This window comes from Genypterus blacodes, unplaced genomic scaffold (assembly GCF_046128005.1).
Source record: "Genypterus blacodes isolate CSIRO-AG114 ecotype Tasmania unplaced genomic scaffold, CSIRO-AGI_Gbla_v1 ptg000021l_1, whole genome shotgun sequence".
Lineage (NCBI taxonomy): Eukaryota > Metazoa > Chordata > Actinopteri > Ophidiiformes > Ophidiidae > Genypterus > Genypterus blacodes.
In genome coordinates, this window is record NW_027466834.1 from 2,437,470 (window position 1) to 2,456,863 (window position 19,394).

Genomic DNA, 19,394 nt, shown 5'->3' on the forward strand with positions numbered 1-19,394 from the left:
TACCAGGATTTGGCTTTTCACACATTATCAGTAGTGCAGCATATTGTGAGTTTGTGAGAAGAGCTCACATTATAACATTTACATCGAACTACTGAATTGGAATTTAGAGGTTGATTTTCTGGCATCTTATTTGTTGTATTTATTTATTGTTCATGATTTTATTTCTGCATTAGTTACCATCATAACTATCTGAACTATTATTCTGAATCTTGAAAAGCTGAATAGAAAAGTAGATAAATCCCTTGTCATTCAGTTTACCTATGCATTGAGTCTAATTCCTTGGCAGCATATTGATAAGGAGTAATTGCATTCCTGTTTATGAGATGATTGGAGAGCAGATGGACTTATTCCATTCCACTTGGTTTAGTATTGGATATGAACTGAATTCAGTGATGCAGGCTGATTGCATCAGATGTGATGTGTGTCGATGTGCTGGGGTCTGAGCTTTGGCTCTTATCCAAGCCTAATAGGCCAGATCAGCCTGTGAATCTGTCACCCGTGCCCCCAGTAGAGGACTAATCTCCCGCTGAACCTTGGGAACCTGCGAAATGACCCTGGAGCCAGCTAGCTGCGCTAACAAGATTTGGGAAAGCCGGTTGTGAGCTGGGGTCACATGCCCTCTTTCCCTCCACAGTTCCCAGATGCCTGGACTTCCTGCCTGCCTGCTCCCATCCTGGATAGGCAGCTGAAAGAGACACTGTGGCGGCTCTGTAGTCCACCTCACCCCTCCCTTCAGCTTCACCACTCCTCCCCTCTTTGTGTGTCCTACCAGCCTGTACCTCTACATGTCCCCCTCCACTTTATCCACTGAAGTCTATGTCAGCCTGACACAGCCCCTCTATCTCTCCTCCTGTCTCACCTAATCAGACTGACAACACCTGTTCACATATCCTATCCACTCCTTTCTCTCCTCTCTTATTCATATTTTGTATATACATATCAAGACGCAATAGGGCCTGAGCAGTGACTATCACCCACCCAACATTTACTGTGCCTCGTATCCATTAACCCCATGCTGCCTTCTAGTGAGCAGCTTGCTTCAATTCATGTACTTAATACTTGGCTTTTAGTAGACGGGTTGTATCAAGTAATTTATGACAAAAGCAAATGACTCACTGCCTCTGTCCTGAGAACTCAACAATCAATTTCTCGATCAAATAATCTGACAAGATGTATTTTTGGACAAGAACATCAAGGCATTGTTTTCAGCTGGACCATTTTGGACCACCAACTCTGTAATCATTCTCTACATCTGCCTATCCTAAGCAGGAGTGTAGCCCAGCTGTTTTGCAATAGTAGAGCCTGCGCAGGCTGGCAGTCTGCCACAGGGTTAACACACAGAGGCAAACTCATTCACACCAACAGACAATTGTAAGTTCCTACTTATATCTTTGCCCTAAGCAGAGTACCCAGAGAAAAGCCACACAGATTTGAGGACTTGGGGGAAATTTGGGGAGGACCAGCACTGTACTTGGACCCAGGACCCTCTTGCTGTGAGTACATGATATTTACAGTATTGCCCAACAGGTGATATCTGAAATATTCAGGTCAAGAACAGCTTTATCAAGTCACATACTTGAGGGAAAACTGCTGCTCTCATCACCATGTTTTCACTGACACAGAGCTTAGCCTCAGTGCTGCTAATCACATTGTGATGAAATGGACTGTACTTCTCTCGCGCTTCACAGTGACCTCTCATGCACCTATCCTGACTGATGGCAGGGACAGACCAGCTCAACAACAACACTTCAAAACTTTGACAGGCAGTGATAGGAATATAAATCATACTTCAGATTAGAAATTGAATCACAATAAATGCTAATTTTTAACATTTAATGTAAAAAATAAAGCAACACTAAAGATAATTTAGTTACTGTCCAAGGTACTTAAACAAATACTGAAAAATGTACCTTGAGTCTATTAGGTAGTGTTTGTATAAGAACTAGTGCCATAGTGGTGTTTTGTTACCCAAACCCAGTTATTTAAATCTGGCTACTTTATGATCCTTTAAGGCCAAGCAGCAGAACAATGAGTCCCAGAAAAAACAATCACCTCTGGTGTCAAACTATCAAAGACAAATAAGGTGGAAATCTATAACTTTATAACAGAACTTTGTGCAAAGAAGACTTAAAAAATCTTCCCATTTCTCTCTGTTTCCTCTCCCTCTTTGTTTCAGCCAATGTTTATTCAAAATAACAGTATGTGTTTTATTTTTATTTTTTTTGTTTTTAATGTTCCTTTCATTACTTCCTGACATTCAAACAAATAGTTAAATTTCTAACCCTTTGTGGATTTTCATCACAACTTAAAACATAATCAGATTGGTTTCACTCATCCAGAAAGGCACCAAAAGGTCACACTGGTCCCTCGCTGGATTCAAAACCTGATCTCTTGTTCTTGTGCTCAACCAACCTGTTCAAGTCCACGTGTGAGACACACACATACCCACACACTCTCACACACACCCATTCCCTCCCAAATGACTTTCCCTGTTACAGCATGGAGCCTGGACATAAGGTAGTCAGGACATAACAACATAACACATTCTGGCCCCATACATACTTCATACTTCCTGTGCCCCCCTCCTGTCCACCTCTCTTCACCCTCACCCTCCAGTCCTACCATTTGCTCTTGTGCTCCTCCAGCCTTCGGCTCCTACATCATGTCACACTCTAAGAAGATGTCTGAATCCAAGTGTGTTCATCTCACACCTTCTGTTACTCTGCATTGCATTAACACCTCCTTAAACAAACTATTCCATTACTTTGTTTATCTGTATTCAAAATGGGATTACCAAGTGGGCACCTAACAGACTCAGGAATGTACTTAACTGCTAATTTGCTTAGAATAATGACAATTGGAGTTCAGTGTCACCTGAAATTAACTCTTTCATTATTATCAAGTCTGCGGGGGAAATCGGCCTCATCAACATAGGTCATAAAATAACCTCTTGTCCTTCACTGACACAGACAGACAGGTAGATAGTTAGAGAGAGAGAGAGAGAGAGAGAGAGAGAGAGAGAGAGAGAGAGAGAGAGAGAGAGAGAGAGTTTTCATCTTCATTGGTTTGGAAACCTACAGCAATGCTGCCTTCGGGGCCTGTGGGAAATATCATATTGTGCTTACACACTCCTACAATCACTGTTTCTTCTGGCTGCGCGTGCCAGACATTTGTCATTCCTGTGGGGAAATTCAATCAACTTAGTAGGAAGTTGATTTCGGAGTGGGTTTCCCAATAGCATCCTTAAACAAATCTCAGATCTGAAATAATATGTAAAGAACTGTATATATATATATAAAATACAAAACTCTCACTTCACATTAACTTCATGCCAGCTATACAGCTAGCTTGCTATCAAATAAGGTTCTGGTATTTCGGGTGAGGTATTTCAGATGATTAAATCAATTTAAGTTAACTACAGCGGTGATGTAGGGTTGTTCACTTTGGTGGATATAACGTTTACTATTAAGTTCAAACATTATGAATAGAGGGTTTCCACCGCCTCCATCAGCCCCTGATTGCGGCCCCGCCCTCCGCCTCGGCTCACCTTTCTCCCTCTGGCCCCAAACCCCACACGAGTGTGGAACTTGCTGCCGGCCGCGTGTGTGGGTGTATGCATGTGTCCGTGTACCGCCGTCACTTTCCCCGGTTGAAGCATGGAGGAGTTGGCCAGAGAGAGCATCAGCCTGCTGGCGTCAGCCTCAGCCAAGCCCGCGTTGGACGCCGACGGGCCGCGTCTCGGTTCCATGGGGGCAATTTTCATCATGTTGAAGTCTGCACTGGGCGCTGGACTCCTCAACTTCCCCTGGGCCTTCGAGAGAGCCGGGGGCATCCGCAGCGCTGTGACCGTGGAGCTGGTAGGGATTCTTTCATTTTTTTATAGAGATAAGAATTATGTGCTTTTATTTATTTTTTTGGCGTTTTTAGATCCGATCTGAATTTCTTTCTGGTTTTTAAATGAGACTCTTCACACCTTGAATTAAGTGATTTTAAAGCGGCTGCAGCCTCCCCAAATTTAAACTTTTGGTTAATGGAAAACGCTCATTAATTGTTTCCAGGGTGGTGTTTTTGTTGAATAATTGCGTTCAAATGTTTGAATTTAATGATTTATGAAAATGAAGTGAATGAAATGGCAAATGATTGGAGTTTTTATTGATGGTTGCCTGATTATTTGGTTGTTGGCCTGGTAATTTTCAAATTTAAAACCCATTTTCTCCATGCTCTAAATTGATTTTCACCAAAGCAAAACTGGAAGAATCTCATTGTTTGTCTCTGCTGATATTTTCTTGTTTAACTTTGTTCAGTGTAAGCCAAAAGATCAATTCAGGTGAAGTTTCAAAGTTGGTTATTAAGCAACACATGATTAAATTATCTGAGTGATTTAACTGATTAGCTGATTGCTGTAAGTCTTTTGTCCATTGAACTGTGCTTGTTTCCACATTCATTCATCACATGTATGCAGCTTTTCTGTATCTTTGGGTTTGTGGACTGTTGACCGGACAAAATAAATGATATAAAGAATTTAGGGATTTGGTAAATCTCAATCTTGATGGCTTAAATGAAGAAAAACCATACACAAATTGAATCAGTCAGCATGGAAAATATTTATTTCACATGCACTCTTTCCCTCTCTCCCTCCAAAAATATCATGCTCTTTTTACTTGGTTATTAATACCTAAGATTACATGATACAAATTGCAGTCACACAATTGATTGGTACTAATGAACTTATCTGTGTCCCCAATCACATGAAATCAATAGATAAGCGCTTAATGTTATTTCAGTTGATTCATTAACATTTACCTTTGAGTGTTGCGTGTATATTTTCCTTAGGTATAATTGATAAATGGTAGGCCGGTTAGTTTGGATTATGGGAATTGTTTGTAAGGATCTAGTGGGAGCGTTGTGAAGCCGGGAGAGTGTAGAATGGATTTCCAGTTTGGCAAACAGAATTTTGGACGGTTCTTAAGCTTTATCCAAGCAGAATGTGAAAAATAACAATACAGTGAAAGAGTTTCTGCTGCCTTAACTGTTGTATTAAAGTCAACTAAACAAGAGACGCCACATATCATCGTGTTCTACATGATATATGTGTTTAGATGTTGAGGGCATTGCAGTTCAAACTGGAAATTGAAATAAAAATGGTCCTTTTCAATCAGTGGGTCGCGTGACAAAAATTGGATATCAGGTATTTTAGGGAAGGAAGAGTTTTAAGACTGCACACAATTTGGATAACCTGGAAAAACAAGCCAAGCAGTCCAGATAACTAATGAAAAACCAACACAATTTACCCGATTTTCTTCATCGTCTGGATAATGAGACATAGGAGTAACACACAGCGATAAATTATACTTGTCTGCATAATGTGAGATCCTGTTCATCAACACCTGTATCACATATTTCCTTTTGTCGCTCCATGCATACAGGTCTCCCTGGTTTTCCTGATCAGTGGTCTGATCATCCTGGGCTACTCCTCGTCTATCAGTGGCCAATGTACCTACCAGGCGGTGGTGAAGCAGTTGTGCGGCACAGCCATCGGTCAGCTGTGTGAGGTCGTCTTCGTCTTCAACCTCTTCATGATCTCTGTGGCGTTTCTGGTCATTGTGGACGACCAGCTGGAGAAGTGTGAGTTGGACTGTCAGTTGAGTGTTCTTATTGATTGTTTGAGGTTTGATGTGTTTTTCATCCATAAATAATAATAATAACAGTTTTAACTGTTTTGCCAAAAAGAGGAAATAAAAGTAAAGAAATATTCAAACATGATGCTAGTTATAATTTCTATAATGTCTTGCCTGTATATGTATTGTTGTTTGTCTCATCTGGTTCTGTCAGTGTGCGGGTCCCTTTATGAATTGGTTTCTGGCTTGCCGGATTCGGAGATGCCATATCACTGGTACACAGACCAGCGCTTCGTCCTTTGTCTGCTGTGCATCTTCCTCATCCTGCCTCTGTCCATCCCCAAAGAGATCAGCATTCAGAAATATATCAGGTCAGCAGTCTCACTTGCACAGTTCAGCACCAGCAGGTCCAAAATACACATGTACTGTACAAAAGAAATATAAATATCTAAAGGGCAGGCTGTCATGGATTTTCTTGTTCCAGAGTCTTCCTCTCAGGCCACACTGGGATCAAAATCAAAACGTCTACAAGTTATTGCGTAACCGAAGGGCAACATTACATTCAAATCTTCTAAGCATAAATCCTTTCAAATTTAACGAGCCCATTCCTTTTCCTACTGTCACCCTTAGGACAAGCGGTATGTTTTTGGCCCCACTGTCTGTAAGGCTCTCAGAATAGCAAAATGGTGTTATGGAGTGAGTGTACTGTAGTGTAGTGTCTCTTGGGACCACTATCAGGGCTTTATTTCAATTCGGTCAAACTTTATTGTCGCCATACAGCAGAGATCATGTGGGGAACAAAGGTCTAGAATGTAGGTTCAATTGAGTTAAGACTCTGACCCACAGTGGTTAGAAATGAATGGTTTGACCCCATTTAAGGTGAAGTGGTCAGATCCCAGTAAATCCTCCTTGTACCACAAAGGAGTAATATCAGGCCCTTTTTTTTTTTTTCAGTCTTTGTTGAACGTTGTCAAAGTTGCAAAACTTGAGGTTGATGACTTCAAAATTCACTCAGTAAGGCAGTATTCATACCTGTCTAGTCTGGAGCCCTTATTCCGATGCCTGGAGGGTTTACCTCCCCTAGATCAGTTCATTTGGGCATCTGCAAACGCCGCACTTCTACTTGCGTCCGGACCAAATCAACTGGTCTGAGACCACCTAAAGAGGATCTCCACACACTTACAATCGCTCCCTGTTAACTCCAATGTGCCAGTGTACTTTCCTTTTCTTTAATTACTTGCTTCTGTCTCTGGCAGTGTTCTAGGGACTCTGGCTGCGACATACCTCACCATAGCCATTATCATCAAGTACCACACCAGGCCCCCACTTCTGGTCCACATCGCTCCTCTCTACACCAACGGGTATGTATTTGCATATGAACAAATGATGAGATTCAGTGTTTGGTCCACTATCTGCCATGGTTGGTGCCTACTGATTTAGTGTTGAGCAGAAGTGGCTGCCTGATTTTAATGGATCTTCAATAGATGCAGAACTCGACAGTTCTGCACTCTTATTGTCAATTTCCATTAATACAAGTTCTGGTCTGGTCCTTGGTGCGTACATATAACATATAAAAAGACAACAAAAAACAACATATAAAAACAGATTCAGTTACATAAAGTGAACGTGCGGGGGTTTATTGTGTGGTCAGTGGAAGACCCGGGCCTTGTTGATAAGGCCCACTGCACAGGGAAAGAAACTGGATTTGTGGCGTGAGGTTTTGGTCCTGATGGACCTCAGCCTCCTGCCAGAGGGGAGGGTTAAAAACAGTTTGTGTCCAGGGTGGGAGGGGTCGGCCAGAATCATGCCTGCCCACTTCAGGGTCCAGGAGGCGTACAGGTCCTGAAGGGACGGCAGGTTGCACCCGATCACCTTCTCCGCACAGCGGATGATGCGCTGTCCTTGGCAGTGGCTGCAGAGAACCAGACGGTGATGGAGGAGGTGAGGATGGACTCAATGATGGCAGAGTAGAAGCGTACCATCATTGTCTTTGGCAGGCTGAACCTCTTCAGCTGCTGCAGGAAGAACATCCTCTGCTGGGTCTTTTTGGTGAGGGAGCTGATGTTGAACTCCCACTTGAGGTCCTGGGAGATGATGGATCCCAGGAATTGAAAAGAATCCACAGTGTCAATTGGGGTGTCACACAGAATGATGGGGGTGGGTGGGGCTGCGTTCAATCAGAATGGACTGGTTGCACAAAATCTCAAATCATTATTCTCAATGGCCAGTGTTAACTTCAGTGTGGTTTCTTTTGGCACAAAAGTGTGAGGTTGATGTTAAAATAAGATGGGACAGATGATGGACGGCCACTCAAATATGGCAAGAATGAAAAAACATTTCACTTGATATATTTTTTACCTGTTTAACTAAAGTCTGGTTTATGACCCACCTTCACTCCGTCTGTGATATGAGGCTGCTCTCAGGAAATCCAGCTATTCTGAGTCTTAACAATAAATCAGCTTTGAATCAGGCCACCAGGACGGGTAACTCCATCAAACCATTCTGCCCTCGAGACCACGCCGCTCTCAGCCTAAGCCTCTATGTCACTGTTAAGATGCTGCGTCCGGCTCACTGACTTCCCTCCAGAGCTGTTGTCAGGAGTGTGTCATGATGGACAGATTAACTCTTTGGTGAAGTGTCTGTAAATGTCACTGCTTTATAAATTGGACCTTGATGTATTCCCCCCCCTGCCCCCCCCTTTTCCTGACATTTGTGAACTCAAACAAATGACCCTCCTGTGTGTGTGTGTGTGTGTGTCTGTGTAGGATCAGCTCCTGGGCCTCCATGTTCAGCGTCATCCCGACCATCTGCTTTGGTTTCCAAGTGAGTGAAACATGTTGTCCAAAACCATCTGAGACTTATAAGATTCTATTAAGGCGTCATTAAACGGTGATATTTCCAGCATGTAAACGCACTGCATGAAGTCCGCAAATCCATCAGACCAGGGGTAGATAGATGAAAAAATAAGTAATTTAAAGTGTAGAAAAAATCCATCTCTCAATTAGGCTGAATTAGTGGGAGCCCTGAGCTTGTGTCTCTGCAACGAGCCGGTCCGATCAAGGGTTAATTGGAGACAATGACACCCGGAGTGTGTTCCTTATGTCCAGTCTACTCACTCCGTTTTCCTCCCAATCTAAAGCAGGACTGACTGACTTACAAGTTGCCAAGGTAACGCTTGAAAAATTCTGCCAAGATCTAATAAAAGGTGGGGAAAGTGCAAAAGGATTGATGCATGTCCACTTAAACGCACACACTCCCACACTCCCACACTCCCCCAGGGTGAGTGATTGCAGCGCAAGGGGTTCAAAAGAGAACTGATGAGATCCGGAGAGGAGAGAGGGCAGAAGAGGGGAAGTGATTGGAAATATTGCTGAATGGAAGGAGGGATCAAGTGGAGACAAACGGGTTCAGATCCCGACCTCACCATAGTTTATCTTGCGCCTCTGTTCCTGGCACCGTCACCCCACTGTACCCCTACTTGTAACGAGACGTAGACCGTAAGATGAGAAGCCTTTGGATCCTCTCCTCAAGCTGGGAACGCGTCAGTGTTTCTGAAAGCATTATATATATACAGTATATAACATTTTAGTGATTTTGTTCATCCATTGTGTATTTAATATAAGTTATAATTATTCATTCATAATAATTAGTCCATTAGTATTTAGTAAAAAGCTTCTGAAATGTGACAGTTTGCTGCTGTTCAAACGGCTGCATGTGGTCAATTGAATGCCTTTTGTCTTTGAACTGGTTTAGATAGATGTCAGATTGGGCTCTGGGAATTAATCCTTTTAATCAATGAACATAACGGCAGTAATGGTTCAGCACTGTTGCTATCTCTCCATGAAGTGCTGTTTTATGTTGGGCTGATGTTATACGAAGGCGAGTCCCATTAGTTTACAAAGGAGCCGAACACCTTACATGAGAGGAGGATCTATTCCAGAAAGTGAGCAATGATTAGTTTGCAGGAAAAACCAGGTCTCACACAGTTGTGAACCACCCTTCTTCTAAAATCAGTATTTGTTTGCTTCAGTGCCATGAGGCCTCCATTGCCATCTTCAGTAGCATGGAAAACCAGCGGCTCTCTCACTGGGTGTTCATCTCTGTGGTCTCCATGATCTTCTGCCTCATCATCTACTCCCTCACAGGTCAGAATACTATCCACTCTTCTCTCAGTCAAAGGTGATTGGTTATAATTGTGCACACATTGTACGCATATGTGATTCTCATGCATGTAAATCACAGGCGTGCTGGCTGTACTGCACTGCTAGGCTGCATGGACGACTTGTTTGGCTCTCCACACATGCATAAACACGGGGATCAGTTGTTCTAGAAAGCAATTTTGAGACGTCTACCTCGAAATATGTCGTACTGAAAACTGGATTTAAGCAGTTAACATTTAGCCTGTGTGCTCTGTTGGGAGCTCGTTTGTCTTTGGGTGCCTGTGTTTAAACCCACGACAGCTTTAAATACAGGCATGTTACAGTAACTACAGCTATACATAATAAAAAAGTAAAGCACTTGCGCTTCACCTCTCTAAAACATGACTCGGCTGTTTCCTTGTAATAAAATAGGTTTGGACTGCTGACTCAACAAAGGCTTTTATTCAAGGTCAAATAATACTTGGATCCATATTGGGTACAACTGACCTCTGGTGACAACGTTTTACAATGGAATTGCTTATTGATTAGTGAGGTCTTCCGAGATTCATTCGCTGCACCATCACATTTGTTTTAGGTGCACTGCCGCTCAGATACACATTCAGTTATTGTACCTAAGAAAGTTGCGTTCGGTCTCTTATGTGGCTGGATGTCAGTTTTGCTGTGCAACATTACTTTAACTGTATATATCCTCCGTTGCAGGGGTTTATGGGTACCTGACGTTTGGCAAAGAAGTTAAAGCAGATATTCTGATGTCGTACATTGGTGGCGACATCTTAATGCTAATCGCCAGGCTGCTGTTTGGAGTGTCCATCATCACCATCTATCCCATTATCCTCTTACTGGGCAGGTCAGCAACAAACCAACATCTTTATTACATATATTTACGTCTGGTTTCTTTTACCAAGCTGAATTCTCTTACTGCGTCAGTTTGTAGAATACTTACATTACACACATTCCTGCACGTCAGATCGGTGGTCCAGGACCCCCTGCTGAGCTGGGGGCGGAAACGTGATGGTGTGGTGACAGTGAAGTTAGAAAGCCGCAGTCGATATGGGCTGACCGTCCTGTGGATAGCGGTGACGCTGCTCATCGCTGTGTTTGTGCCCGACATCAGCAAAGTCATCAGTGTCATTGGAGGAATCAGTGCCTTCTTCATCTTCATCTTTCCAGGTAAAAGGAATGCGCACTCGAGTGTTCTCATTATAGATGCACACATACTGTTCCTCAGCTAACTGCACACGTTCCTTTTGAACACTGTTTCTTTGAACAGGGCTGTGTTTGATATTCGCCATGCAGTCTGAGCCTGTATCCTGCAGGACCAGGTGAGGCTGATTTCCTTCTGAACGAAAACAGTCATTTAAATGTAAATGTTATATCTAAATCTGGGTGAAGTTAAAGAGGCACCTGGAGAGCAATACAAGTTATTGTAACCTATGCTTACGTGTTACCTATGCTGAACACGTTGAGTTTTCATCTGACAGAACAGTGTTTACAAGGTTCCAAACAAAAGGTTCTTTTGAGCTGCTAGCAGAAACAAGAATGGGAATCAGGACTTTGTCCCAAAGTCTGGTCTAGAGCACAATATTTGGCAAGGATATTGATGCGCTCCACCGCGTCAACTCTCTTGTGCCGCCATTAGCTCAAGATGTACACTCTATGTATGGAATATGAGCAGTGGGCAGATTCCTATCATGCTTCCCAGCACGATGAAACCTGATGGAAACCCTTTGTCACATTATAAGGCCCACATCTAGTTAGCCACATGTTGTTACAAATTGGCCCGAGCTAAATATGCCTAGATGATTTGCATCCATGTGCTGATTGTGTCTCCTCTCCAGAGTCGTCCTCACAGTTTGGGGTGTGGTGACTCTGATCTGCGGAGCCTTCATCTTTGGCCAGAGCACAACCACTGCAATCATGCAGATCCTGGGAAAGATCTGACTTGTCCTCTGCATCGGCTGACCCTCGCATCTTGTTTTGATGGAAACATTGATAATTACTCGTCGACTTGCACGCTCTCTTCTCTTCCCCTCCACTGCTACCAAGTGTATTATGGCCACTGTGTGGGCTCTGTAACAAAGGACATGACCTCAGAACAATCACCGACCCCAAATATGAAGCTCTAGCCAAAGCACAATGAACTAAACTAAACTGTGACACTTTCATGTGTGGTTCCTTGCCATTCGCAGTTTGCCTTCATGGTTGAGGTTGTGTTGTCACATGTAGTCATACTTACAGTCATACATTTGCTGGAGACCTTTGTGCTTGCTGTACATTTATAAACTGATTGGCTATTCGGTCATTTACAAATGGGGAACAAGAGGCTTTTTTGGTGTGTCTTGACTTGTTTTACACGCAGCGTCTTACACGTGGTGTCCACTTCACCATGACTGTATTCTGACTTAAAGCAGCCATAAAAAAAGTCAAACCTTTAAACCGTTGCAGTGTCTGAGCACCCTTTATTCTGTGGTAGTTGATGGTAGATATTAGATTTGGCTTGTGCAAACAGACGGTTCATATTTTCCTTGTCCTCTGAAATGTAGACGCTGCACTTTTTTTCTCAAACCATCCCACCACTTAGTGTTAAAATGATAGAAAAACACCTTGTGTGCAGCTCCAGATTCTCACTTCTTGTATGGGTGCTGTGTTGAATTCAAATTTCTAAACTCCCTTGTATAAACTGAATTTTCTTGCACCTGGATATACAATTTTACCATAGCATGAAAGGATTTCTAAATTAATCACAAATCTGACACAACCATTCAGGATGGACAAACAAGCAGCCTTATATAATATAAAAACCACAAGCGAAGAGTTTGTTTTATAATTTTATTGAATTGCATCACTCTACAATTATCTAGAATTCAACAAGATATTCTAAAGACCAAATATATTACTTGCATCCCTGCAATAAGTCTCTACACTTAAGATAAAGCTTTTTTTGTTTTTTGTTTTACTGAAACATACATTATGAATTATATTTCATTAAACATTACCATAAAAGTGAATGTTCATTCTTGTATGCCATTTTTCTAGTCATATATATTTTATATAATAGATTTCATCTCTGTCTCCTTCATAGGAATACTAGAAAAGAAAGAAGGTAAGAAATGCACAAAACCCATTGAGTAGCATGGCCTAATACTACAGCAAAGAAGTTACTGGACATTCAGTTGACATGCACTCAAGTGAGGGATAGAAAACAACTGAAGCCATAGAAGGGAAGAGTTATGGCCTTGATGTGGTTTGATTTGGCAAATTCCTGATTGGCTTGGAATCACATCACATGACTTCTTGAGGTAAACCTGGAGACACACTTCCTGTCCTAAACAGCACCTAAAGCTACAGAGCCCAATGCTGCCCACATCACATGCTCCTGAATCGCTTTTCCCAAGCAGCATTCAATCAAGGCCTACTCTTTATATGCTCAGTTTCAACAACATAACTCTTTCATTGTATGGCAAAGCAGGGTGCACTGAGGACTTGGAGGATAGAAAAGAACAGGTTGCACAGTTTGAGGGACATTCAGGAATGTATTAACAGGAAACAGTATTGGCATCTTTGACAGAATACTATCCATCATATACACACCCCAGCAATGTTGGGCACAATGTACAGGAAAGGAAAACACTCAATTAGAGCATATGGGCTGCAATTAGCTGGGCACACCAGTACTATGGCTCTCAGTACAGTATGTCACTGACATGTCAATCCATGCAATATGGCTTAGTTTTTCTATGAAGAATACAGCAGCTCCTTGTTGAAATAGTTTTAATTTTAGTTGTTTTTCTTTTTAAATAAAAGCTTAATACTTCCATGTGCTTGTTGATACAAACACGAATAATGATTAGTTTCACTTCTAAAGCAGCAACGCTGCTGCATGCCTGTTCTATAAGCTGACTGTAATGCGTTTCTTTTCTATGTGATAGTATTTTCCACTCAGTTTTGCCACGCTAAATGCATCCCAGTAGTCTAAAGGAAAGGAATGGTGCTAGATAGATATTTGTATCAGTATAGCTCTGGATCCATTCATTATTACCACAGTACTGACGGATGATAGACTGGCTGTCTCTCACAGGTGAAGAGAAAATGGACTGAACAGTGAGGTGGATGGCAAGATGGCACCATTGAAAGGTATATACAAACATATAAAGAAGTGATTCATTAACAAATCTTTAACCAGATAAACAGCATTACTATATATTTCAATTATCTCTAAATACTTTCATCATATTCAATACGCTATAACATACTGTATCTTTAAGTCACAATATTTACTCATTTTTACATTGTGCTTCTGAGTGAGTCTGATTGTGTTACATTGGTGGGCTCATGGTAGTGTTGGAGAGGAGATGTGAGTCAGGGTTTGACCACTGGATCATTCAAATAATCATCTAGATTTGAATTTCTTTGGCTGGTCATGAAGAGCATCGGACCATCAAAGCCAAATGTGGGTCAGGTCAGTTACCAACAAATCGACCTTGAACATGAGAAAGGTGAAATTCACAAAATAGAAGAGATGTATTCATGTTCAGTGTAATGTTCTCTTTAGAGTGAGGGAGGTCTGAGTAAATCAACCTGGATAACTCACCAGACCAGTGACGATAAGATTTATATTTATGGGTGTATCGTTGCCACCATTGCCAGTGTTTTCCTACAGAACTCTATACCTGTGTATCTGATCTGACCCAATCGCATTTGATCCTGTCACCCCAAATTCAAATACAAAAATGTTTTTCTGATGTGATCTTTATGCTGTGGGATCATTCTCACTTTCCTCCCATTTTATTTGCACTGACAGTTGGCTGGCAACATTATCATTGCAGCTGTTAGCATGTTAGTTGTTCATACTGAGATGGTTGATCAGTTGGCTATAGAAAGTGATGTGAAGTCCAATCTATCGCGTGTAAGCTGTCTTTGTCTTGTGTAGTCTAATGCCAGCTGGTCACATGTGAAAGCCCATCAGTGGGAGAGACTCATAATCTAAAACCTCCTCTATCATGTGGTGACGTTTAAGGCTTTATATTAAATGTCATTCAGATGAGCATCTCAGTCAGAATTTTGTAGTGTTTTAAGAGTTTCATGGTGAGATGCAGCGCGTTTAAAGCCACTGCCACGTTCACTGAGGAGGAAAATTATTTGCACTGTAGCACTAAAAGATTAAACGTAACACAACATTTTCATATGTTAAAACTCTACTAGACTTCACACAGCTAATATAGGCTACCCATCACCACTTCATACCTAGAATACACACAGAGAAGGCAGAAAGAAAACAAACTGTAGCTGCATGGAGTACAGTGAGCTGCTCCCTTCAGATACTGTAATTCATTCTAGACCCATTTTGTGGTACAAGTCAGAAATGATCCCTCGGCAGCGATCCATTCACATTACCTCGTAAATGACCCTGATGTTCCACAGAAATTGAGCTCCAAACCCCAAATGGCTTCATGGAATGAAAGCTATCTAAACTAACTAAACTAAACTAAACAAATTCAGATTCTACATGTTGACATGGGATAAAACACTGGGTGATGCAATGTCTACTATCAGACCTTATTCTCACGGCAGCCATTTTGACCTCTCCTGCTTACAACTGAGACAGGTGTGAAACCACAAAACAGTCCAGAATAATACAAATTCCCACTTTGAAGGTAATAACCAACGATTTAAAAACAATTTTCAAAGGGGCCAGTTAGCACCGAATGCTTCTTTTCATGATCATCACAACAAAACATCCTGTCAATGTGGGGCACCATTTTAATGCTTCTGGTCAGCTTTGTGTCTGTTCTCTTCTATCCCACCTCAATTCCAATTCAAGCAGGATTCCCAGGATTACTAGATATTTTGGCTCAACAGAAGCATCAGAGATTTTTTCTGCCCAAACCCAAACAAAGCAGCAGATCTAGCTCGCCTTACACTGCAGACTGCTGACATTAAGCTTGACTGTGTGCTGCAATTTGAGGTCCCCGCCGATGTTTTGACAGTTCTGCTTGTGTCACATACAATATTCTCATTGGCTGTGAAAAGGTCACCGGCAGACGGGTTCAAAGTGAAATTTGGTTGAACTTTGAGCGCAAAACAATGAAATCTAAATAGCAAATGTCGCTCAAGGCTGCAAACGCTACAAGACAAAGAGACAGACCAGTTTTATGCCTCACCCTTAGGTCTATTGAAAGCCTTATTTTGAGTTCTAAATGGCTGACGTGTAGAGAGAAAGTCATTGTTTCCACTTTTTTGTCTGTGAAAGCATACATGGAATGAACTATTACTACTACTACTACTACTACTACTACTAAAACTACTACCAGCTACATACTGTAGATTCTAGAGAGGAAAGAAAAGGATCCAAGAGAGGAACAAATGCTGCAATCCTCTAAACTACCCAAACAATAACTGCTACATGGAAAAATGCAACCCCAGGGTCCTTGCTACATGTCGTAATCCACCTTACAGCGGTTTATAGCTAATATATCAGGCAACCGAAAGATGAAACCATCTCAAGCCAGCCAGTTGCAATGCAAATCTCACTTTAAAATTCAATATTCACTGCAGTCGACACCATTCATTTGCACTTTGTAAACATGTACTTACAAAAAGAGATAGGGAATGTGAAGGACTCAAGGGGGAAGGGCTGGGGGAACATGGCAGGAGTGAGAGCGAGGGTCAAACTGGGAAGGTTCAGAGACTGAGGGGGGGTAAAGTGGGGAGTGTCCAGGAGTCTCGGCGTGTAGCTGCACATCTTCACGCTCACTCCCGGTTCATGCTGCACCAGGCAGCTGCAAAGAGACGGATGACAAGTGAGATAGAGAGCGAGCGCCAAACCGAAAGAGATTGAGAGGAAAATGAGGTACAGGCAGGCAGAGGGAACGTGTGAGGGAATGAAAGGAGAGAGATTCAATGGAGATGAGGAGGAATTGAGATTTGGCAGGACAGAGGACGGATCAAGACAGAGTGAGAGGTGGGAGAGGGCGAGAGGAGCAGAAGGAGAGATTAGATGCAGGCTGCTAGCAATGGCCATCTGCCAAGAATCACCTGAAGCCACTGACAGCCTCTGCCTCAGGCCATTGAGGTCTGCCAGCATCAGTTGTTTGTGTGATTTCATTGGGGCCAAATGTTGCTTTAACGGCTGCAATTTCTTTTTGGAATTCCTCCGCGTTCAAGTACTCAGATGATCAGCCTGAACGTATAATGACCGGCTTAGCAGTATCATTATTATGAATAAATAATTCTCTGCTTTTATTTTGTTGCATCCACCAAAGGCGTTATGTTTTCAACCCTGTTGGTTTGTCTCTCCAGCTGTCTGTTTATCAGCTGATTTTTACTGAAAAGGATACATGCTGATTTTCATGAAACTTGGCGTGGAGGTTGGACATGATACAGTGAAGAACTCATTAAAGTTTGGTACCTGTTTCGTGCCATAATTGCCACTTTAATGTTTTGAATAGCGAATTCCCTTGGCTAACCTTTAATTTTGGCTATACCCCTTTGTACCCAATACTGTACGTCAGTTTCTTTTGTATCTCCACCAATAGCTTTGGGTCAGTTACACAAACTTTTATATAACGAACTTATGGACCAAACATGAAAAAACATTTTTTTGTTATTCTCCTTTGCTTTAATTGTCACAGGGATTTGACTGGGCGTGGCTTATTCTGTATCTCATGAATAAGTAAGTCTATTCATGCAAGAACCCAAACTTGGTGGACATGTGCACTCACTACTCATGCAGCTAAACAGCCACATTCTCGCAATAACTTTGGACCTGGACAATTAAGTTTGTCAGCAGAGGGAACAGCGATGATCAATAGAGTGTTACATTTCTGAGACTGAGAGAAGGAGCCATATGTAAAGGAGGTCTTGGGGGAGAACTCGCCCCTCTGGTTGTGTTATTTCTTTTCAGTCTGTTCAGCGACTGACTTGTGTTGTTGTGTGTCACCACTGACCTGGCACGGCTACAGTTGACACGGCCTCCGGCTGGCACAGCGTGTCCACTTTCACATGCTGAAAGGCTTTGTTGGGGGCAGACTGGAGGTGCCTAGAAGAGAGTGGACAGTCGAAAACAATTCACACACACAAAGCACATGTAGGGGATCCAAAGCTACTGAATTATATACAACTTTTTGCAAACCAGTCTACGTCTGTTCCAGACTGTAAGAGAGCAGGATGTGTGATGAAGAGATGTGTGATACATTCCTGATTACTCTGACAGTCAAGTAAAAGCCAGCAGGAAACAATCAAATTCGGCAGAAACGCATAATCTTCTTGTCATCCATCTACTGTAATGATATTGTGTTATTTCTCTGATCTTTGCTTGCAAGGCTCTAAATTGGAAGTGGGTGGTGGATGTGTTGGTTTTAGTTTGACAAGCAAAGATCCCCTCACAGTTGCCAGATTTATGCACGGCATTATAAGCACCTGCTTGTGTGAGCACGTCCTAGCACAGCACACACACGGGGTCACCTGCAGCGATGTTGGAAAACCTCAGACAGGTACGCCTGGAGACACCTTCCCCAATGCTGACATTTGCCTACGGCTGCTCAGGCAAACAGTCTCCATTTCGAAATGACAGAAAAATTATGTTCGATCTAAAAGCAAGACGAACAGCTTTGCTCTTCGGGTGAGAACAGATAACAATGCCTCAGTTTCGCTAAGACAGGATGTTATTGATGAGTTTTGTGTTTGGGAAGACACAGAAAAGGTAGTGTAAAGTCTGCACTTAAGTCTAAACTTTTTAAATTGCTATCTCATTTAGACAGTAAACAATTAGACAATAAGTTGTAGCATTCATAATAATAAAGATAATAACAACAACAGTATATTAAGTTAACATGCACAATAATTTGTGATGTTATGATTATTTGGTTCACACACACACACACACACACACACACACACACACACACACACACACACACACACACACACACACACACACACACAAAGCCATTCACGAACCACTTGGTCAGACACTTGGGAGCACACACAACCTAAAAGCGCTTAGCACGGCCTTTAGACTGTAAGAGCTGAAATATTAATGCGGGTGAGGTGCTGTGGGCAGCCGAGCAGAAAAGTCCGATCATCAGACAGCCACATCAGCAGCCGGACCTCATGCACAGCACCGGCACCATCACTAAATCGTGACCACCTGACACAGCTGAAGTGCTACGGCAGGTTTGGGGTGACGGATTGGCTAAATAATGGTAATTAAATATGGAATGAAGAATGTTCCCCCCATAATAGGCTCATGACAGTAATGGGAGAAAAGTCAAGGCATTCTTTATTTGACAAGCAACAGAAGAAAGGAACAGCATGCCCAATGTTCAGATGAGTTTGGGTGCTGACTCATCTGAGCACGTTCACAAACAAAATGATGGAATGCACTATGAGATTTCATCCTCTTAATGTCTAGCCACTTTGGGAAAGTAATACTCTCATTACTTCAGCACAAGACGCACAAAATGATGAAGCGTTGTGCTGCCAGCTGACAAGGCTCTGTGGAAATACTCACCTCTTCCACTCCTCCTCTCCGTCCCAGAATTCATAGACCACAAAGGATAAACCATCTGGCAGACGCACCGCTGTCACACTGGAAAAAAGGGGAGTTTGGTCAAAC

The 19,394-nt window shown here is 42.3% G+C and overlaps 2 protein-coding genes across 2 annotated transcripts in view; one reads left to right on the forward strand and one right to left on the reverse strand.

Moving 5' to 3' along the window:
* Positions 1–3,656: 3,656 nt before the first annotated feature.
* Positions 3,657–11,719, forward strand: slc38a8a (solute carrier family 38 member 8a). The gene is made up of 10 exons (XM_076142576.1): positions 3,657–3,857; positions 5,427–5,625; positions 5,833–5,989; positions 6,875–6,979; positions 8,384–8,441; positions 9,649–9,763; positions 10,478–10,625; positions 10,746–10,948; positions 11,049–11,100; positions 11,617–11,719. The coding sequence occupies exons 1-10, from the start codon at positions 3,657–3,659 to the stop codon at positions 11,717–11,719; spliced, it is 1,341 nt and encodes a 446-aa protein (XP_075998691.1).
* A 4,809-nt stretch (positions 11,720–16,528) lies between these two features.
* Positions 16,529–19,394, reverse strand: part of necab2 (N-terminal EF-hand calcium binding protein 2) — an 89,905-nt gene continuing 87,039 nt past the window's right edge. Inside the window, exons 11-13 of the mRNA XM_076142471.1 lie at positions 19,290–19,367; positions 17,725–17,816; positions 16,529–16,557 (exon numbers count right to left, since the gene is read on the reverse strand). Coding sequence (XP_075998586.1) covers positions 16,529–16,557; positions 17,725–17,816; positions 19,290–19,367 — 199 coding nt within the window. The remainder of the gene's footprint in view (positions 16,558–17,724; positions 17,817–19,289; positions 19,368–19,394) is intronic.